General features: G+C 45.0%; 2 protein-coding genes across 3 annotated transcripts; one reads left to right on the top strand and one right to left on the bottom strand.

Moving 5' to 3' along the window:
- Positions 1-1,980: 1,980 nt before the first annotated feature.
- On the bottom strand, positions 1,981-7,280 carry rmnd5b (required for meiotic nuclear division 5 homolog B). Of its 2 annotated transcripts, none has more exons than XM_069170694.1 (10): positions 7,181-7,280; positions 5,004-5,180; positions 4,677-4,819; positions 4,458-4,595; positions 4,196-4,296; positions 3,801-3,967; positions 3,411-3,576; positions 3,129-3,231; positions 2,894-3,048; positions 1,981-2,604 (listed from the first exon to the last, which is right to left on the bottom strand). In XM_069170694.1, the coding sequence occupies exons 2-10, from the start codon at positions 5,140-5,142 to the stop codon at positions 2,541-2,543; spliced, it is 1,176 nt and encodes a 391-aa protein (XP_069026795.1). In that variant the 5' UTR covers positions 5,143-5,180; positions 7,181-7,280; the 3' UTR covers positions 1,981-2,540. The 2 variants fall into 2 exon arrangements, with proteins under 2 accessions (XP_069026795.1, XP_069026796.1); XM_069170695.1 differs by lacking the exon at positions 7,181-7,280 and adding an exon at positions 5,275-6,737.
- A 2,456-nt stretch (positions 7,281-9,736) lies between these two features.
- On the top strand, positions 9,737-19,270 carry LOC138211512 (streptococcal hemagglutinin). The gene is made up of 2 exons (XM_069171463.1): positions 9,737-9,980; positions 10,530-19,270. The coding sequence occupies exon 2, from the start codon at positions 10,609-10,611 to the stop codon at positions 18,769-18,771; it is 8,163 nt and encodes a 2,720-aa protein (XP_069027564.1). The 5' UTR covers positions 9,737-9,980; positions 10,530-10,608; the 3' UTR covers positions 18,772-19,270.
- Positions 19,271-22,953: the final 3,683 nt, after the last annotated feature.

The following is a 22,953-nucleotide window of genomic DNA, read 5'->3' as shown; positions in this document are numbered from 1 at the left end:
ACATAGGAGGATCCCTGTTTGCTCAAGACACTTCTATGGAAACCATCAAATGTACAAGCTTGTGCTGAAGACCAAGGAAATCTTGGCAGGAAGGAGGGTTTAACACTTTTTTTTTTTTTTAATCCAAATGTGCTGCATATGGATGCACAAAAGTGAGAACAAATAAAAGAGTGCAAATATAAGCGATCACATGTTGTAATGCAGGTTTATTTTTTATGCGGGGTCATAATCTGGATAGATGCGAGCTGTGGCTGACTCACAAAGCTCTTACCTTGGCATTTAAAACATTATATAAACTCGGGCTTAATATAACTGCAGCTCCAGAGAGGTTGAGTGATTTACTGAAGTGGGAAGAGGAAATATTCTTACCTCTCACATGTTCTTGCTCTGTAGGAGTGTTGCAGTGCTGAATGCCATCAGTGCTGTTTATAACATGGTAAAATATTAGTGAATAATTTATGACTAAAAAACAGTTCCTGCTTGTGAAACTCCTTCAAATTAAAACCCCTGAGAGCCCAAAGACTTCAGGCGTGTTAAGTTTGAATAGTTTGATAAAACAGCAGCAGTGCCACCAAGTGGGTAACTATAGAAACCTCATGGTAGGAGCAGTTCACCACTAAAGGCCCAGTACAAGCCTCCCAAAACTGACTGGAGTATAAATTTTTTTTTATTTTAATTTCAGATGCAAGTATATGAAACATGTTAGAGGATAAGTATTTACAATAAAAGTTGCATAACACACAAAAGCAGGAAATGCAAACATTCAGCAAATGAATAGGGTCAGAAGTACGAAGCGCTAGCAGACTATCACTCAAAGAAGCGATGAATGATTGTCAACCGAAGACAGAAAACAGAAGAAACACGGTGAAATTCCACACAAAACATGTCGTGTACCCCCCCCACAAAAAAGAAAGAAAGAAACCAAGAGAAAAATGTTTACTTTTTACTGACTAAGTTGCATCGTCAGTGTGAGCTATGCTGGTGCAGTGCTTGCTGAAAAAAAGTAGCCTCACCGGACTGTGAAGTGACATCACCATTTTCAAGAGGACACCAGGAACTTGCACTATTATTATTGACCACCTAGACAGACTGTATTGTACATCCAAACGCCTTGGACGCTGTTTTTCTCCAAGTGTACGCTGACACATCCAAGAACTGAATAATATATACAAACTCCAGTGACCTCAAAGAACCATCAGCCTCAATAGTGAAATATGTGTAAATTTGTTGTTCAAGACTCCTTATATAAATGTACAACTTTAATACTAAATGCAAAGTGTGGTATGAACTGTTAACAATGAGCCCTGAGGAAATGTATGGATCTCACTATTTCTGACTCAATATAAAATAAAAGCCACGACACGTAAAGCTTCATCACAAGCCTACAGCCACTGCATGTCAAGACCATACGGCTACCATCACACCAATTTACATCTCCAGAAAATCACATGGCGCGTGAGCTCAGGATCCACGAGGCGGAGGCGGAGAGAAGCGATGGCACAAAACGTGACGCGAGCCGTCGTCAGTTCTGAGAGTAGTGTCGATTAAGCGTGTCGCTGCTCGGCTTATAATTTACTATTTTACATGAGCCCGTGTGGTGGCTGGCGATGAAAAACAGGAACGAAAACACATTTCACAGTAGTATATATATTTTTTGTTTGCTTTTTGTCGTGTTTGTTAGATACATACAGAGAACAAGACAAATGGCTTCTCTCGTGAGCAAAAAATCTTGCTGGTGCAGTCAGTCACAAAAAAGAAAAAAAAAGAAAAAAAAGGAAAAAAAAGAAAAAAGGAAGCTTTTCCACCATTGGTGAGTTGTTCTTCTGATCAAATGGATGCATCGGCTGACAGCGACTTTCAAGCTACGTGAGGCCTTTATTACATTATGGAGGAGTAATGGGTCACAATCAAGACTTGGATTTGAGATAGACCTCCACAGTTCCTTTCACCAGCAAACAATAAACCTTCAACACAGTTAGGTACTCTGTGGCTTTGCTCATGTAAAACACAAGTTTATTACCATCCTGAAATCAGAAACTGTTATCCATGCCTTTTACCCACACGCTACAGCCATTCATAAGCATTCAACTGCTTCTGTCCAAAAAAAAAAGTAAAGAAAAAAGAAGCAGTCATCCAACTCAGTCGATAAAGCCGAGAAAACAAACACTATAAAGTATTACATACTTTAAAAAGATAAGCCTATAATTCTGCAGGCATTTGCAAATGAGCTGCAATGGATGATCCTTTTTCAGAGGTGCTTCTTCATGAGGATGTTCTCATTACTGACAGACTCCTCACTCTACTACAGGCTGTCATCAGACCATCCCTGCTGGACTCTGTGTGTTTTCGCAAAAGTTGGAGGGTCCGAGGTGGGTTACGGGATGGCCGAGGCTGTCCAGAGGAGCACTGGGATAAAACCTTAATGCTTATAATAACAGGCCGGGAGGCCAGGGACAGAGGAAGAAGGGCCAGAGCAAAATGGTCCTGGAAACCCAAAGAGCTCCAGGTGACTTCATCCTTGACGAGGCGAGTGTGCGGTATCAAAAGTAGATCTGCTTGGCGTGTGACGGATTCTGCTCCATGGGGCAGTACGGGCATTTCAACCTGAGGATGAAGAGAGCGGGAAGAGGATGTGAGGAATTTGGGACATTTTCAGTCTCCCAGAGCACAGCAATATTTATAGCACAAGCCGCTTGTTTCCATTCATTTCATATTTTCACTTCAGTATTTTAATGGAAAGAAATCACAAAGCTTACACTCCTCCCAACAATATTCTCACTGTTTCTCTTCCATATTTGATTTCCCAACATAAAAGACAACGCAACTCTCACATCTGGGATGTTATCGCTTCCTTCATTTAAATTTGGTCAATAAGTTATGAATGCTGACTTACTTCCCAGCGTTTGTGAGTTTGTTGAGAGCATCTCTGGAGATGACGTGGCCACAGATGAGCTTCATGGGAGGATTGCTCTCTGAGGTCTGCTGCCGGAGGATTGGGCAGGCGAACACAGAGTGGTACCAGCACTTCTTCCCAAGGTCAATTTCAATCTACACATACAGACACGATGTGAATGAACTGAAGGTTCAAAAAGAACAAAAAGGAGTCTGAGAAATTCAAAGGGACTTACAGGCAGCTCATCTTTGTGCGTCCAGACTCCGCTGCACTGTCTCTGCTCTATCACCTGTTTGATGTTCATCAGCACTGGCAGGGCCATGCATCCTGACGCAAAACTGTGGACAAAATAGACGAGGCAGTGTTGATCAATTACGACTATAGGGGCTTAAGAAGGTGGTGACAAGACAATGGAACTGTTTATACTACATCCTGAAGTCTGCAATTTGCTAATAAATGTTACGATTTTTAAGGAAATCAGAGGTGAGGTTGAGTGCACAGTTCATGTTTTTCTGACCTAACACTTAGTGGAGACTCTACAGAGAGGCCCAGTAAAGCACAGGCGTCCCTGGTGAAGATGTTACAGATCTCAGCCCACTGATTTGTCTCCAGCAGACTGCGGTACGGAGAGTTGTCAATGCCGTGACGAAGGTACACCAGACTGCCCATCAGGATCTGGATATCTGCGATCAAGTGGTGCAAAATAGCAAAAAACATACTTTATTACCTGAATAATGTAAAGTAGGCTTAATAATCATGGTACATTTGCTTTAAGAAGTTTTTCAATGCTGCTTCATTTCTAATAAAGTCTGGCTTGCTGTCAGAACGAGGAGAGCATCCAATTCTTCAAAGTTCAGTGAGAATGGTGAAACACGAGCATTTATGTGTTTGACTGTGTACTGCCTACCTCTCTGGTGCTGAGAGGCGAAGGGCTGGAAGTGCCTGGCATACTGCAGGGCCTCCATTTGGTTGCTGATTCCTCCACTCAGCAGACTGATGAAGTACAAGCGGTGCAACTTGAACTCTAAACTGCTGTTCAGGTCCAGAAGGCGCTGCCGATTCGTCACCGCCCACCTAAGGAGGCGCAGACACGGCCGGGTACAGTCAACTATTGTAAGTAAACACTCTTGGAACAACGAACACTCTGAAGGGAGTTTTGACTTGAGCAAAGTACAGCTAATCTACGTAGAATTTCCTCAGCTGTAGGGATTTATAGAAGAGTAAGGTTATTTTTATGTTTCTATTAAAAAGATTATTAATGAGCAAATACAGATATAAGTAATTCATAGAAAGACAACATACTCTAATGCCGGCCTGAGGTCCTGCATCCTCAGCGCTTCAAGGATCCTGTTTAGCTCCAGGAAAGGCTGCTTCATACTCATGTCTATAACTACGCCAGACTCCTAGAAAACAAAAGTTATTAGAAATCCTTCCAATAATTATCTTGATAGAAAATAAGGGTTACACCACAATTTGATGCCAATAATGTTGCTTCAATTTCATTTGCATTTCTTATGGGAATAATCTCAAAGTTTAGGCTTAAATTCAGGCTACAGATATTTACCTGACAAAGGTCCTCTGCTACACTGAGCATCCCTTGTCTGTACAGGTGCTCCACAATGGTCTCACTCAGGTACTTTTGTCTCTCTGGGGTGTCCCACACGGTCTCTGCCACCACAGCACTGATCTCTGCATCAAAATTCTACAGAAAAAGCACACCAGAAGTGAAGTATACACACACGCCAAAGGTTTCGGGTTAAAGAAGGTTGCTGCCTGCCCGTACCCTGTCGATGGCTTTGCCCACTTTTGACACACTGCCGTGGATGTCCTTATGTCGAGAGGCGAGCATCTGTACTGTTTCTTTGATATTCTTACAACACTGAGCCATAGTCTGAGATAGGACTGATAGGTCTGCATCTTGTACTCCTGTTGGGAGAGAAAAAAAAAATGTTTCACTCTGCAGGTCGACACAAATATGTGCCAGATGTGACGTGATACAACACTGACGAAGCATATTTCAATTCCTGGAAAGATTTACGTCACTGAACCTAAAAATATTTCTATTTCATAAATGGTGTTCAGTCACTTTGTGGCTATCAGTTTTTCTTACCGAAAGCAACTAACTGTCCTCGTATCTCGCAGACGCTGCGCAGGAGTTCGTCTAGCCTCTCCTCAGACTGGTGGCCGTACATTACAAAGCGATGGAGCACCTTCTCCAGCTCCCGCTCCACACATGCACACTGTTCCATGGTTCAGACTGGAACACGCACACACACAACAGCAACACCTGGATTTAAGAGAGCAACTGTTAGAAAAATGACTTGGTTCAAAATCAAACATATCGGACATTTATTCTTGCAAGAAGGAGCAAATACATGTACACTCAAAGAAAGGTGTCCAGCAGTGTTCCCAGATCTCCTCCGTAGGGCAGCTTTTATACAGTGTGACAAACACCCCCATTCCCTTTGTATCTGCTTTCACATGGTAATACTGATGGGTTGTAGGTCACAAGACAAGGACACAGGGGAGTCGTCAATTAGATTTGGAACGTAAAACAAAAAGGAATCACTTACGACAGACAACACAAGAGACTTTCCGGAGCCACAATACAAATCAGAGGAAGGGATAAATCTGTTTTTCCATCAACAACAGAACAACAGAAAAATGACATGCGCTATCATTTCTTATTATATTTGAGAGGGTTTTTTTTGTTTGTTTGTTTTTTTTTCATTAAAACAAAATTCCAGTAAATGTTTTAACATGAATCATTTTGATCATTAACATTTCCTGAATTAATTTTTTTTTTAACTAAGACTGAAACATTTCTACCTTTGAAAATGAACTGCTTTTATATCATCTGCCATATAAACCAATAGTGATATATCTTTAACAAGTTAACAAAACATCTGTCTGACTGATATAGAACTGACTTTTAGTAATCACAATTGTGTAATTTGCAGCTCTGAGGGAACGGAGCAAATAATGGTACAACCATGCTACAATTGATTCGGTTTAGTTTAGTTTACTATTATTAGTTTATTAAATTCACTTACATCAGGGACTATGTCCAAAATACATGAATCTCAAAATGTGGAATTCAGCAACCAGCTAATTTCCATCTGCACTGTCTGGGCAGGTGAGATTAAATCATAAAACGAGGACCAAAACCTGGTATTTCTGCCTCAAATACAACAACAGCCTACTGATATCCACGCAAGCATACACAGACAGAGTAGAGAAATCGAAACACGGCATACAACATCATCCAAAGTCATAAAAACAAGTTGCTGTCAAGTCTAATGATGTAAAAATCCCAAGTTTTAACTTCACAGGAGACGATGTGGAAATCTGTGCAGGTTTTTAAGATTGATGCTATAATAACCTACACATTTATAAGTGTGGACCTATATATTAAAAAATAAAAAAAAGAAGGTATTTTGCTGAGTCTGTCATTTCAACATCACAGATCAGTTTCCTGCAGGATTGACAAACCTAATGTCCATGTTGACAACCGTCCCATGACTGTCTGACTGTCACACAGCTGCATCGAGAACAAGTCCGCGCTGAGGTCAAACAAAGGTAAAAGACCGCTGACAGCAGGCGGACATTAGTTGTTTGTTTGTTTTAAAACCAGATAAGTAAAAACAACAACAACAACAACCAAACCGACCCAGTTGCTGCCCTGATTAAAAGTTCGGCCCGGTGTCAACCAGCCGGCCTTCCCGGTGTCCACTGACCGGACTGAGACCGTCTCCGCCGGGCAAAACTTCACCAGCAAGTCACGAAAGAAGCCGCAGAAAGGTCATTCAGCTGGAGCTGTCTGTCTCTCTGTGTGTGTCCTATATTAGTCCCCGACGAGACGTCCCTGAGACGTGGAGGTCCGCCGAGGACAGAAAATGTCCCCCCCGTCCCCCCTCCTCCTCCTCCGCGAAGAGCTAACCAACACACGTTTACGTTTCAACATCGAAACCTCAACTTTAGTGTTTTGTTGTTCTTTACTTACGATTACAAATACGACGTACGACCAAATTTAGAGCCAAGTCGGTGTTTTAGAAAACGAAGCTGTCGCACAGCGAACATAAACAAACCTACGAAAAGCTCGCCACTGCTAGCAGCTAAGTTAGCTGGTGAATGTTAGCCAGCTGCTCACCGACAAGGCCCAAATAATTTCAGAAGAGAATGACAACCCGCTTGTCTTCGTCATTTTGCATCACCCTAACAGCTACGACACCTACCGCCGCCCGATTAAACGCGTTGGACATTTTTTTTCAAACAAGAAACACTCACCTGTCCTGCTAATTAGTTAGCAAACATTAGCGTTAGCCTCTTGCCTGTTATGGCAACACTTCGCCAGCAGTTGTAATGCGGAACTTCCGGTGTCGCGTTCTCTGTTAACGGGACATTTCAAAATAAAAGTCGTCTTCGGGCGACGTCGGAGACTGTTGCAGGTTTTCAACATGACTAAATTACATTTCTCTCTCGTGCACGGTTGTCACAACTTTACTAGATAGCACAGAATACCCGAGTATTTTTTTTTTTTACTCAAGCATGAATGTCAGGTAGGATACTTTTACTTTACTCGACAATTTTCCATTTGTATGCTAAATAGCCTGCTTCCACTGTTACAGTGGCACATGTTGTACTACTTCACTACATTTGTCTGCAGTAATTACTGGTTACTTTTCAGAATACAAGTTTTTCATACCCTTCCTGTCCAGTGAAAACTAAGCCTGTGTTTTCAGTTCTGTTAAGTAAAAGGACTGCAATATATCCCTGTAAAACGCAGCGGAGTAAATGTGATGTAACGTGGCATAAAATTGAAAACTGCAAATAAAAACAACTACCTAAAAAAAATTGTCAGCAAGATATAAAGCTAATATTAGAAGTGTGGCTTGTATAACTATTGTCTGCGCAAAGGTAATCACATCTTAAAAGAGCAACTGGGTCAGTTGAAAAAAAATATAGATTTGAAATGTGATCTTCTGTTTATATTATTACCGTTTGTCATTAATATACTAGCACTTAAATAACCCATCATGAGACTGGATCCTTGTTGCATAATTTCCCTCAGATAGAAACACAGCAGGAAAAGTGCCTATGATTCATTTTAAAAAGTAACTTTATCTTCATTCTTTAGACAGTGCTGTGTTGCAGACAACATTTGACGACCAAACCCTTTTTCAGCTTATTGTTTATGCACAGCTCATGTGTGTGTGTTGCATTGCTGAGGCTGGGTGAGGTCTTTGGTCTTGAGCAGGCTGGTGTGACTAATCTATCAGTGATGTGGACTACAGCTCTCCATTGCTGAGGTGCTCATCATTCTTTCCCTCTGAGTCCTCCAGTCTGCTGTGCCGCCATAACCGCAGAGGTTTAAATTTATCAGCACTTCTGAACCCTTTAGATCATGCTATCTCATACGCAACACACACATATGCATTATACATGTACACAGGCTCTTCTGTCCAACCTTTTAAAACATTTTTGTTCTCAGAGCCATTTTTACATGTTTCTCATGTTTCTATTTACATATTTATACAAACATATTCAAAAAGTATATGGCAGTTTACTGTATGAGCTCTAAACCAAACATATGATCCATCTTGTCCTTGGTACCTACTAAGAGGTTTATGTTTATCGTGCCATTACAGCCTCATATTATACACATTAGATCGCAGGATAGTTTTGAAATCAGATCTGGAGTCTATAAACACTAATGAGTGTATAAAGAGTCAGTGGTATAAAAAAAGATATATAGCTGTAGTATTGCTCTGTGAGTGGAGACATATTGAAGAACTCCAGAAAGGTCAGTGACTCAGGTTCCATTTTGATTGTCAACAGTGACAGTGAATGACACTTCAGACAGAAGAATGGGCCTCAATACGTAATGTCATACATGAAATAGCTTGTTAAATTTGCAGTGTTGAGGGCGCTCTCTCAACACCTTGATACTGCAGATAAAATATCACAGTCTTATGTACTCAGAGATTTTCCACTGGTTTGACCCGAATGACTTGATGACTGAGAATGAATGGTAAGCTCATGAGGTATTAAGCTAGGGACAGAGGGCTTATCCGAACTCACTACCGTCAAACACGTCTGGACAGCCTCAGTGTAGCTGAGTTGCTATTGTAGCAACAGTAATAAGTACAGTAAAACAACATGATCGCTTTTGTTTTGGCGGGTTTTATCAAACGTGATGTAATATGACAGACAAGCATGAATGTGACATGAAAGGGAAAAACGTGACTTAAAACGTGTGAGAGTGCCTTACCATAAAAATAAGTTTGTTCTGCAGCTACACTTTAGCACTCACACACACTGGGCTTAAACACACATACAGTACATGCAAGGGTGTGGTTAATCTACTCCTGCGTGTATGTTTAACCTCATATGTTGTGGCCAAGTGGACAATGTGTGTGAATTCTTTGTTCTCTGTATTTCCCCTTTCTTTCCCCACCAGCATTCCCAGGCAAACAGCTAAAGCTACGGCTATCTGGCCCTGATAGTATGGGTCTATATATAGAGGAGCCCTGTGACTGGGCTGGCTCCAAGTGTCAGATTCCAGGCCCACTCATCCATCCTGGCTGGATCAGCACCTGCTGCTAACTATAAACCCCCCCCCCCCCCCCCCCCCACACACACACACACACACTCCTTTCGCACCGCACCCCAGCCCAGCCCAGCTCACACTGCACAGCCAATGCCCAAACAAACCCCAGTCTGCAGAAGAAAAAAGATCCTGGTCAGAGGCAGCAAAGCGTTTTCCCCGCTGCCAGCTCAGGAGGGAGGGGCAGAAATAGAGATGAGAGTATTAGAGGATGTGATGTGTCTGAGTGAGAGACCCCTCTTTGCTTTTTCTATTCAGGTCTGATACATGGCAGTGCCTTTGACAGTCTGAAGTTGCCTCGTCAGTGTGACACTGGCAGACTGAGCAGCAGCCTGCGGACCTGCTCAGTCCTGGATTGAACAAAGGGCTCGTCAACGTGGCGTGTATTGTGGATTTAAGAGACAGCTTGTTGGATGAGGGGCAGATATTGCAACACAGAGGAACTCAATGTCCTTGGTAAAGCTTCATCAGTGGCCAAAGGTACAGTACCAGTCAGTCATACTGTCTTTCACTACTTGCACGAGGAGCAGCCTCTGTCAGTCACTCTACCATGAGGAAAGTTTAGATAAAAGTTACACACTGGACAGAGCTAATCTTAATATTTTCACTCTTGATACATAAGATGAATCAATTTGTGTCTTTGTAATCTCAAGTAAGTTGCATTATATATATATATATGCCTTAATGAAACCTCATGAACCTTTTAGTACATGTACAGATATTGGCATGCAACTAAAGATTTGAAGTCAAATTCAAGTAACATTTGTATATTTTCCAGTTATAATTTTAAGTATTTTGCTACTGCTTTTGAAGGAATAGTGACAGCTGCGTTGTAGCTGTATGTATTCTTGAAACATTTGAGGTGTAAAGAATACATTTCCTGTAAGCCAGCTCAAAACAAAAGCAAAGCAATTTCAAGCTCCATATTTGGAATTGATATACTTTTGCCTCTGTGATATTCATCTGATGCTGCTGGTGGTATAAATGAATGAGCCACACACCCTCCAGGTGATTGTATCTTGTTTCTAGTCCAGGAACAGAGCCCAGAGCAGACGAGAGGAGCAGACTGGACTGGCCACAGTGAGAATTTGGAGCTTGTGGACTAGCGATGGACAGCTGGACTCTCCAGGGGGACAGCTACTCCTTCCTGCGCAGTGCGCCCCGCACCTTGTCCCTGTGCCATCGTGACGGCACCCCCAACCACGTTGAAATCTTTGACATTATCAACGTCCCCACTCAGCGCAGTGCCATCTCTGAGACCACCTGCCTGTGTGACATTTTCGGAGACGACTGTGAGTCGGCGTCCCTCTCGAGCAGCCCTGCTGTAGGGGCCTTTGTCCCTTCCCAGAGGGAGGTGGACGGGACAGCTGCTGCTGCTTCACCGCTAGTGGATGATCAGAACGATTCCTCGGGCTCTTACCACACAGCACACGGATCCAGTGAGGGAGAGGAGGGCTCTGAAGGTTCAGGAGAGAGGATTTATAGCCCCAGGCTGCAGAGTGAGTCTCCTGAGAGGAGGCTACTAGAGAGCAGGGGGCTGAGCTCAGGACATCCAGAAGTCTCTGTGGGCAGTAACCCAAATTTAGAACCAAAAAGTAAATCACCGGTACCGGTACCTCAGCTTAGCACAGTCAGCCCATCATCTGAAGTCCTCAGCAACAGTGAGAGGACCCCCTCTCCTGGACACATCAGCCCCTGGACCCTCAGTTCAGAGGGAAGACTGTCATCTTTGTCCGCCTCCTCAGTTGAAAAAAGACATTCACCATCATCATCAGATCCAATTCAAAATTATTCAGAAGCTGAACCAAGGAGAATCACTCCTTCATTTAAAGACAGACTTAACAGTTCCTCACATCAATCTCTAAGTCCAAGTCCCTCTCCTGATCCTAGAAACCGCATTAGACCATCCTCCTCCGAATCAGCACACGCGCAATATTTACCTGAGTTCAGAGAAGCACAAAACTTGTCTGAGCCAAAATCCAGCTACTTAAATCCAAACAGCAGTCCCTCACCTGAGCTCGCATCCGAAGACTTTTCTCAGGATTTTACAGAATCGCCTTTTGAATCTAAAACCATCCTTTCATCTCCTTCACCTTCACCCAGTGGTACAGAGGAATTATCTCAGTCGAGAGAAACACCGGTCTCCCCTGAGCTCAAGTCCTCCTTCTCTGACACTCAAGCATCATCTCCTTTCCCTGAGTTAAGAGGGAGGGTCCCTCTACCTGATCTTTTCAGGACAGGCTCCACACCTGACATCACAGATCACACCCACACCTCCGAGCTGATTTCAGCTCCCTCTTCTCCAGGAAGAGACGCCACAAATACTCCTGAGAGCCAAAGCACACAGTTATCGGTTGAAGCAGACAGTCCTGTTTCTACACCTCCCCCACGACACACACCCCCCTCACCTGTCATTTCAATAGCAGCATCTCCTGAGTTTGTGGAGAGTTCTGTTTCACCTGAATTAAGAAACACAGGTCGGTCGCCTGGCCTGCTCAGTGCTGCCTCTCCGACCAGAATTGGGACAAGAACTCCCTCTCCTGAAATAAGACACAATTTAGCATCTTCTGAAATTAGGAGCCAGGTGTCTTCACCTGCAGTAAGTTATAGTTTATCTCCATCACCTGGAATAAGGGACAACTGCTCTCTCTTAGAGCACAGACATACTGCCCCGTCACCTGAAATCAGGATCACAGCGTCCTCACCTGAGGTCAGCAGGAAAGAGCGGTCTTCTGAAGTGGAGACAGCATCAGGCTCTCCTCTCCTTTTCCCTCCCTTATCAAGAAGCCTCACCTCCTCCCCTCATATCACAGGGATTTCTTACTCTGTTGTTCAGCCCGAAGACAGGCGCTCTCCCCCATTTCCTGAACTCTCTTGTTTCTCCCCCCAAGAGCCAGATAGGACACTTGTGTCCTCTGAAACAAGGAGCCTTACCCCAAGCAGAGACAGTATAGTGAGCAGTGTTGCAGAGTCCACTGGTACACCGCGAGACTCCCCTCACATATCAGGCTTCACAAGCTCTGTCCCACAGTCTGAAGCCAGGAACAAAACCCCTTCACCTCAGCCAAATCATCACACTCCCTCACCTGAACCGAGATATCAAACACGTTCACCTGGCGAGAATCAAAGTCCTTCACCTCAGCATAGAAGAGATCCATCACCTGTTGCCTCATTTCCTGAGCAGAGGTATCAGCAATCACCAGCAACCGTCGCCACAGAGTATAACCCTCAGTACACACAACTTGCTCCTCCCGTTATAAATACAGCTGAGGTTGATATAATAGAAACACAGTCCCCAACAAATTCGGCAAAAGAAAGTGTGTCACCCTTATTTGAGTTAGACAGGAGAGGCAAATCTGTTGTTACTGAAATCAAAGGCAGTTCTCCAGTGGCAGTAGTTCATTCACCTGTGTCTACTTCACCTGTTTTACCTGAGATAAAGGCTAACAGTTCGCTGCAACAACAGGGCACAGAGAGAGAAGAAACACCAAAAGAGGTAAAGACTCAGGATAAATTGAGAGCTGCTTCCTTCTCTGAGGAAAAACAAGACAGTCGCCCCCCTTTTTTCCAGATAGAGGACACTTATCCTCCTACTGAAATCAAGTCTCCTTCTCCTAATCTTATCGTCTCTAAGGTGAGGAGTCCAAACATTTCACCTGTCCGCAGAGCTACATCCAGCTCACCTGCACAGAGATCGGAGAACCCCCAGCCTCAATTCACCACATATTCCCGACCTTCTGAAAGCAGCTCGTCAAAATCCACGACTGAGAACTCGAGAAGACAGCTGTTAACCAAAGTTAGCCGTGAAAACAGAGAGAGGCTCACAGAGGACATGTCCCACCATGTAAACAGAAGGCGGACTCCCTCTCCGCCACTTACCAGGTTTACACCTGTCCACATCATAGCCCCTGAGAAACCATACAGACAGTGGCAGAACAGGAACCGTAGCCCCTCTCAGGTTGTAGCATCCTCACCGAGTGGTAATCTAAAGAAAGCAGAGACAAATAGGGAAAGCCCCAATGTTGCCCCTGTTGACAATAATAGCCAGGCCCACTGGTTCAGGCAAGCAAGGCAACTGGAGATGGAGAGGGAAATGCAGCTAGAGCAGGAGAGAGAGGTTGGTAGGGTGAGGCGAAGGGATAGGGAGATGAAAAGGGAGAGAAAGAGGGAGGAGCGGGTTCCTGAAAGGGGGGAGGGGTGGCAGGGAGACGCCAGTTACAGAGGGGAACAGGTTGAGCTGTCATTCAGTACCAGGAATAGAAAAGGACCTGTGAGTCGCAGTGCAGCTCCCACAAGCAGAGAGACCCGTCAGGGACTGCCAACAGTGCATTCCTATTCAGAGAGCTTACTCCCCACCAGACAGCTACAGCAACAACAGAGTCTGCTTAGACTTACTTCTCACCAAGACACCAGGGGCGGTGGAGCCAGCAGACGACTTCAGCCTTCTGCACCCCAGAACAGGATCACTGCCCCTGGACGCGTGGCCGCTAACAGGCCCTGTCGGAGTTCCAGCTCCAGCATGGGAAGTGAGCTTGATGAGGCAGACAATGAGGTGAAGTGGTTTACAGACGTGGCTTTCCGCAGCCTGTCAAGCCCTGAAGTAGATTACCTTGACATGTACAACTCCAGCCACCGCTCATCGACAAACATCTCTCAACCCTCCACCCAGGAGAGCCCAGCTGGGGTCAGTGCTGCCTGGCCGGCCTATGCTGACTTCAGGGGTTCAGCAACCAAGCTGGACCACGATGAACTCTCCTTCCAGCAACCATCTGCATACTACTCAGATGGCCTGGATCCATCTCGGCGCAATGAGTTGGGCAGCTTTGAATGCGTAGATGTGGCTGTAGAAAGAGAGGACTTCAGGAAGGTGAGGCGAGGAGTGCCAAAGAGACAGATCCAGCTGAAAAGGAAGAATAATGCTGAAGGGAAGCAGGATGAGAGCAGTGAAAATAGCAGTCCTGGGCTCCCATCGACGGCGGAAAGCCCCTCTCATGAGAGGCAGTCCAGGGGGACTTTTGTGAGACAACACAGTACACCAGCAGCAATGCAGGAGTGCTACCCATCTGAGCGCAGCCCTGAGCCCAAACAGCAAAATGTAAGAAAAGCCAAACTCCAGAAATCTGCTTCTATGGATGAAACATGCACAAAAACCAAGATGGCCACCTGCCTCATCAAAAGTGTGCTGTCCAAGAAGATGCAAAGTGTTGATAAACAACCCGATGCAGGCAATGAGGTGAGCCCCACTTTTGAGGATAACAGCCCACCAACAGAGCGAGTAGTGGTACCTCTTAAAGAGTCCCCAAAACCTGACACACACATTCTCAGTTCCAGTCTTCAGTCAGATTATAGTGTTTCATCTGAGGGTCTTCCTTCAAGAGGGGAACCAAGCACAAAGGATGAAGCCAAACCACCCAAAAGTTTTGGAGTGAGATCCAGTAACAGGCCGAGCTCATCCAACAGCAGCAGAAGTGTTAACTTTTCCCAGGCTGACAGCGAAGAGGCTGATTCTCAAAGCAGGAACGCCACCCCGTTAAAATCCGAATTGAGATCAGAACTGAAAGTGCCATTTGATAGCAAACACTCCACAACCAGAGTACAACGAGCAGATGACAGAAAAACATACGAAAGGGAGGGTGATGACTCAGCGAATGCCACTGCCGGGAACACGGGGGCTCCTTCAGCCACTGGAGCCAGCAGCACACGGGTCAGGATGCCAAACAGAGACCAGGAATGTGAAAACGCAGAGGACCACAAACAACTGCAACCGTGTGCCAAAGGAACCGTCATGTCCAAAACACAGGAGATTACACTTAAAGCTGTGGAGAAGAAGAAAGCCTCCCTAAATGTCTGTCTCACCCCTGAGGCGGAGAACAAACCCGAGGCTTCGTCTCCAGATATGTCTCTCAGAGAAAGGGAGGACAGAATAGAGACCAGTGTAGAGGAGAAAACAGAGGAGGAAATAAGTGAGAATAACAAAGTAAAGGCTCCCATTCACAAAGTTAGAGATGTGCGGCGGCTTGTGAAAAATACATATAATCTGTCCTTTAGGGCAGCTGGTTCAGTAATGTCATCAAATGGGAATGAAGAAAGGATGGACATTTTTAATGAGGAAAGGAGGGAAGAAGTCACAGCAAGAGAGGAGAGCGACGTAAGGCAAGAGGTACCGAGGCAGGAGAAGATGGAGGAAAGGGAGGAGGAGTTCAAGGTGGAGAGTAAGGTGGAGCAGAAAGAGGAGGAAAAAGATTCAAAGATGCTAACCGTAACTCCCCCTCCTCAGAGCAAGGGGAAGTCTCTGTCTGGTCCACAGCCGATGCAAATAGAGTACAAGGCTGTTTGCTGGAAAGAAGACAGAAATAAAACGTCATCCAATAAGAACGACTCAGAGAACGCAAGTGACAAACCCCGGGCTTCTTCAAACCCTGTAACCGAGGCAAGCAGGGAATCACAGTCCTCCAATGCACCAAATGACACAACAGCAGACACAGCAAGTGCCAAGCGATGTGAACAAGATGTAAACTCTACAGCAGAAACACAAGAGGCAGCGACAGAAATCCATAAAGTGACAGAGAAGGTGGAGAAGCCTGTGGTGGTCAGGACAGACAGAAAGCCTCCGATGCTGGGAAGCCTCCCTAAACAGCCCAGTAAGGAAAGAGAGGTGTCCACGGCTGTAGTGTTAATAAGGGAAGGATCAAGCAAGACCAAGATGTCTGCATCTCCAGCCCAGGAGGAGGTTCTCAGCCCCATCCAAGCTGCAGCTGCTTCCCTTTCGCCGGGGCCCACGATCTCCGGCAGTAACCCTGGCAGCGTTGGTCACTCAGTTTCCATGTTATTAAAGGAGAAAGGCTACCAAGCTGACATCGGAGCAGTAGTGGGCGACAACCAGGATACAGCTGCAGGTAAAGGAACTCCCCGTAAGCATGTGAATTGTCTGGAGATCCCCCTTCAGACCGTCACCCCCTCAGATGGAGGTTGGCTTGAGTCTCATAGAGAGAGGACGTTCTCCTCCTCATCCACCACTTCTGCGCCCTCTACAGTGTCTGACAACACAGACGCCCTCACAAAGGCCAGAGAAGACGAGGGAGTCAGCGTCAAGCCTCCAGGTAAAGACACAGCAAAACAAAAAAGTTATTCTCAGCTAAGGAATACACAGGAGCAAGCAGCACCTCTCACCAAACAGAAAGACCTGGGAGATTTTGAAGCAGTGAAAAGAGTAGATCCAACTTTCCCCCCAAGGTCCCCTGCAATCAGAAGATTCAAACCACAGCCGATTGAGGTTAAGTCACTGTCTAAAGAACCACAGAAACAAGACATGCCTACCAACTCGACAGGAAACAACAGGCCTCAGACCATTGAAGTTAAATCTATTGCTAAAAGTTCTCAAAAGCCGGCGGTGCCTCCAAAACCAAGCTGCAAATTTAAACCTGCGGATTTAGGAACGACGCCAAATGAAGCTCAGAGACCATCAGCAACAACCTCGACTGTAAAACCTCAAAGTGAGGAGAGGTCTCAAACAATTGTAGTGAGCTCACCGACGATCTACAGGAAGATTTCCAACGAGTCAACGTCAACATCGAACTATTCAAGAAAACTGGCTGTGTCTGCAGTGTCCAGCCTCAAACCTCCACCGAACAAAACAACTTCAACCACCGTCTCCAGCCTCTCAAACCAATCACCAGCATCAGCAGACGCAGAGGCATCCAATGACAGAGGACAGCAACCAGCTGTCTCTCCTCAGACCTCCAGATATGCACAAAAACCTACAACCTTAGCAGCAGTTCCAACATCAGACACCAGCTCAAGGGTAACGTCAGCTCCAAGTCCGGTTTCTGACCCAAAACCAAACCAAATCCCTGGACCTGCCTCAGCTGGAGCCAGCCAGCAAAGCCAGCCAGCTGTGACAGATCCAGACAGACAACCGCAGTATCCCAGGGCGGCATACCCTCATGATCAAGCCAAGCTGGTAACGTCAAACAATACAAAACAACCCGCTGCTGTTTCCACAACACAAGTGCCAAGATACACACACCAGCCGTGCCGCAGGTCACTGTCCAGTGAGCGCCACCCGAGGACAGATGACCTGCGTTTTTACGCCTCAGATGACCCTCCCAGCTACGATGAAAGAGAGAGCTTCAGTCCACTCTTGCTCCCGGATCTGACGCCCCTGAGGTCAAATCACTATCAGCCCTCCTCCCGCCCTCCTCCCTGCTCTTGCACAGCTGTCTGCCCCTCTCACCCCGGTGTCACCCCTCCTCACCATCACCGCAGCCCCCACAACCTCACCCCGCCTGCCCCTCCACACTCTCCGGGCCAGGCGCTACCTTACCCAGTGGCTCAGCCTCCTCTCCGTCCCCACCAGTGCAGACCTGAACCGCAGCCAATGAGCTACCAGCCCGGCACTCTCAAATCAAGTCCTCTTGGTCCAAGCCAGCCACTGACCATGTATCAGCCCCTCCACCAGTCTGCTCCCTGCCCTCCCCACCCCTCTCTCATGCAGGCCTGCTCTGCCGACCGCCCACTGCTGCCATCCCAGCATATCGACCCTCGACGACCCCCTGTCCACAGGTCCCCCCACCAGCAGCCACCAGGCATGGCTGGGGCCCCTTACAGCGATCCTGGCCACAGTCACTCTCCTGGCCTTCCTCCTCTGGATCCCCAGTATCTGTGTGGCCCTCAGAGCATGGGGCCTTCCTACGGCTCTGAATATGGGGGTGATGGCTCCAGCTTGTACTCAGAGAGCAGCTATGGACAGACCCCTCGCAGAGTGCTAATGGATCCTGAAACAGGGAAGTATTTCTATATCGAGGTGCCTGTGCAGCCTCTGAGGAAAATGTTGTTTGACCCAGAGACCGGCCAGTATGTGGAAGTGCTCATCCCGCAGCAAGCAATGTCACATTCAGGCCTGTATCCTCCTTCAGCGGCCCCCTACCCACCTCTCCACAACCCCAACATGTACGCCCCGGCTCCACAGTACATGCCCTATGCGGCTCCTCCTCCCCCTGCCCACCCCCAGGCTCAACCTCAGCCACCCCGCTATCCAGAGGCCTCTGCTGTGGCAGTAATGCACCCAAGTGGGCCTGGCATCGGCTACAGGAACCCCTCTAGTCAGGGGTCCAAGTCAGAGCCCCAGAACCATCCACCACTGGACCACAGCTACCTGGAGAGCATGTATTATGTCCCCACAGGGATGAATGCGAGTCCCAATCCCACCCCACCAGACTATTACCACAAACATGCCCCTAACTTACCCCCAACAGGGGGTAAAAGGTCCTGAAATAGAGTGTAGAGGCCGCCTTCCTGGAGCCTGTTGGGTTTAAAATACACAGTGTATAAAGAGGTGTCTAATTTTAGCCTGTAATGTTATTTGAGTTTTCACACTGCAACTGAAGACAACGATTTTTCTGTTGTTGTTTATTTGCTGCTGCCATGTTCTGTGCTAATCTGCTTCGACAAAACAAGACAAGATGTGATTCTGGGGTTAATAGTATTGAATTAAGTAGGCCTTTCTTTCTATGAGGTGTTCATAAGATTGTTACCTTCAAATTTTTATATTGGGTAAGGTCTTCATACTGTAACGTCAGCAGTAATGCACCGGCACTATAAATCAATAGGTTTACTGATGTGTGTACTTTCTCAACAAACATCTCCAAAAAAACTTGAAATTACTGTTTTAAAAAACCTCATATTTATTTTATTATTGTGTTTCTCTAATATTGGATGCGTGAGTTTGTGCAAATGATGTCTGCAACACTGCCAATAAAATGTCACATATGCATCGTTGTTTTTTCATTCTATTATCTCCAGATTCTTGCTACTGCAGAACCTCAACCTTAATAATCATATTAAAGTATTGGAACTTCATGATCACGTAACTTTGGAGACCATTTAATCTTTGAAGGCCATCATATGAAATGTTGCCTCTGTTGCTTTTTTTGTTTTACAATTAATTGGTGTAATCAGCAAATTGATTCGGTAATGAATTGTTTTCAGAAAGACACTTCCATCTCTATCGATAATTGGGAAATATTGTAATCCTTCATAAAACATTACAAAGTCAGTGTTTTTTGTAAAAGTAGCAGTAAGAAATATCGGCAGAATAGACAGTACAGTTAGGTAGTGTGTATAAAAAAAAATGGCCGCAGGTGCACAGACAGGGCCCCCACTACTCATATCAGGCACACTACATCAATGTGTCAAATGTATACATTAATACAACACAAGAAACACAATGCAGACTACATTAAACAAAGTGTTAGCTTCATCAGTCCATAAAAAAGGCTGGTTTAATACTACAGCAAAAGTTACAGAAGTTTTGGTGATAGTGTTTATTTTTGAGATTAGTATTATTTTTGATAGACAGTCAAAGGCCAACCAGCCCTGAAACAAATCATATTCTCTCTGCATTAGAAGGCACTGTGTAAAAACCTCAATAAAGAAGTGCACCCTTTGTAGAGGCACACTGTGACCACTGGAGGGTGCCACAGACCACAGGAAGTCCCATCTTGAAGATTTGTCGAAATGTCTAGTCACCTTTTGTGATGTCCCTCTTAAAAGCTGTCCCTGTTAACTCTAACCAGAGGCCTTCACTTTCTTTTGATGTAGATGACAGTAAAATTAATGAGAGGTCTTACCAGTAGCTGTGAGGGCCTTTAGTGTGTTTCTGTGTGTTTCTGTGTGTGCGTGCATGAGTGAACAGCACACTTCTTGATCTTAAGAGCATGTACATTCACATCTGGAGGGGATTTAACACTGAAAGCACCTGGTGAAAGGTATACTCTCTGTTTTTAACTCTTAGAAAAGTTTTTCACCAAAGTGCCTTAAAGAAACAGTTACATTTACAAATGTTTGTCAGCTGAACTAGAAGAGAGACGCTGTGATTTCCCACTGACTTGAAAGAGACGGACTTAATCCCCACAATGTACTTTTTACTAAGAGGGAAACTGAACCTGTGCAGCTCTGGCAAGTCATAGAAGTGAGAAGAAAAGTGTCAGCACAGTTCATCAGTTAGAAATGTAATCACTGAACAGCAGCAATAATCTCACATTCAAAGTGTTTATTATTTCTTCTTACAATTTCTTCTTTCGAAATGATCAATATAATGAAATGTTTCAGTTTCTTGCGGGCATCCTTTGTTGTCACAACCTTGATAACGATTAGAGGCACACCTTAAGAACACACATTAATCTGTGTATACCTCCTGACACACCTAACACAAAATAACCTCCAGACAAACACACACATTTCCACATATTTGGGTCAGTTCCAAAAGCAGCTTTCCTGAGTTACCCAATTTCTCTGAATAAAACCCAGAGTTGGCTAAAATCTGAGGTGACACGACTTGTTCTGCAATTTTTTTAATCCAGGAAACATTTTTCTTGAAACAGACTGTTTGTCAATTGTCATTCAAATTCAAAAGCAATGCTTGAAAACTGTCTGCAAAAAGAATCCCTGCGACTGTCAACACAGTGTTGATCTTTTAATGCATATTTGTGCTAAACAGGAATCAAATTTTCCAAATATTAAATTATTATTATATCGTAGCTCATCCTCACTAATCATTTCCCATTATTCAACATTTTCCAGACTCATCCACCACACTGTGTTTGACTACGGTGAATTCCAGTTGTACATACACACAAAACAGACAGCATGACATCATTATTAGACCTGTGGGCTCTTTCCAGTGTGTCTGTTATTGTTATGGCTCTGTGACCACTGTTCTACCCCACGATGTGTCCACACACACATACACACACACACACACACACACGCACACACACGCACACACACGCGCGCACACACACACACACACACACACACACACACACACACACACACACACACACACACACACTCACTGTAGGAGTCCCATCATGCTCGCCACACCCAGGAGTGAGTGGGTGAGTTTGACCCATGGAGCCACGTTTGATGTGGATCCGCAGGAGAGCTGATTGGTCACTGGAAAAGTCCTCTCTGCATTGTCTGGTATCAGGAATGTAGAGAAGAGTGGGTGGCATGGGCCAGGCTGCTAGATTAGAGACTGAGTTTTAAGTGATGATAAATTCAGTTGTTTGGAATAAAATGGTTAATGTGCTTCCTGGCATTTTCCAATGAGTGCCCCCTGCATGTGCAGACAGAGATTAGAGGTCAATAGTTTGTAAAAGTGAGATTCTAACTAATAATGACTATTGTCGACTCAGAGAGAGAAATAAAAGAGCAGTTTCAGTCTGTCCATGACTATCCGTCTGTGTGCGTGTGATGTATCGATCAAAGGGGAGAAGTCAGATCATGAGGTGAATGTCTAATTCCTCTCAGACATTAGTAACCTCTGTCTGGCTGGAAACTTTTGACTCTAAGAAAGGCCACCAACAGTTAGATTATTTGATTTAGATAATTATAACGAGGAATATAAATGATTATGATGAGGAAAAATAAAATCTATCAGTATTTGATTTAAATAATCATCAGAGACCAGGAAAGGTAAAATCATCCAGTATTTTACAATGAAAAAAAAAAACCTAATTTGTGAAAGCCACAAAGAATGAATGTTTTATGAGGCAGAATTAGGCTTTTGTGCTGTTTTTTTTTTCAAATCAATTCAGCATGTTATGACCTCTCATTTCTTTCTTGTGACCCAGTGGAGGGATCCCGACACCAGGCTCATGAATCATTGCTGTATACTTGTACGATTGTATGCAGCCAATGGATTACTGTCCGAGAAAAGCCTCGATAAAGTTGCTCTAAAAATGTTCAAATAAAAATACAAAGACTGCATGAGTTATGAGCAAACATCATTCCTGTCCTTCTTGTTATGTCTACCTGCCACACCAATTTTTTTCTTCCAGCTTTATGCTATTCAGACTATTTATTGTCTGAAACTGGTGTCACCTTTGACAAACTTTAGCTTTATTAATCATGACCGGCCATAAAAAAAAAAAAAGGGAGAAGACACTATGACAAATCTCATAATAAGAGAGAGTGAAGAAACGGGGCTGTTTATGTCTGGTTGTTTTACCTGAACGCTATGCCCATAAAAGGTTCCCTTCCTGAAGGAAGTGGGCGGGGCTGGAGGCAATATGGGCGTTGCTTGCGCTGATTGCGACAGCCAGTGAGTGAGTGAAGCAACGACACAGGAGATCAGAGAGAGGGGGGCTCTATGAGACGGCGGTGAACACCGAAGGTTATGCCCTTCCGGCATTTACCTCGTTACCTGGCAGCAACGGAGCATAATAGTGCCTTCGTGTTGCAAGCCCTCCACTTGCGTGTGCACCCCTGTGTGTCATACAGACCTCCCTCTCTCCACCAGGTGGTGTGCCTACCTGTCTGACTGAGCAGATTTCATGTCATCTCCTGTCATTGCTTCAGCGCCAGCCTCTTTTAATACTACTCATCAGTCAGATATTATAAAGCTTTACATGACTCATCTGCTCAGTAACTACTACATTTGTTTCTAATT

This window comes from Embiotoca jacksoni, unplaced genomic scaffold (genome assembly GCF_022577435.1).
Source record: "Embiotoca jacksoni isolate LCO1_2020_lvr unplaced genomic scaffold, fEmbJac1.0.p SCAF_5, whole genome shotgun sequence".
NCBI classification, from domain to species: Eukaryota; Metazoa; Chordata; class Actinopteri; family Embiotocidae; genus Embiotoca; species Embiotoca jacksoni.
Note: the sequence above shows the minus strand (reverse complement) of the source record. Positions and strands in the feature narration are given on the sequence as shown.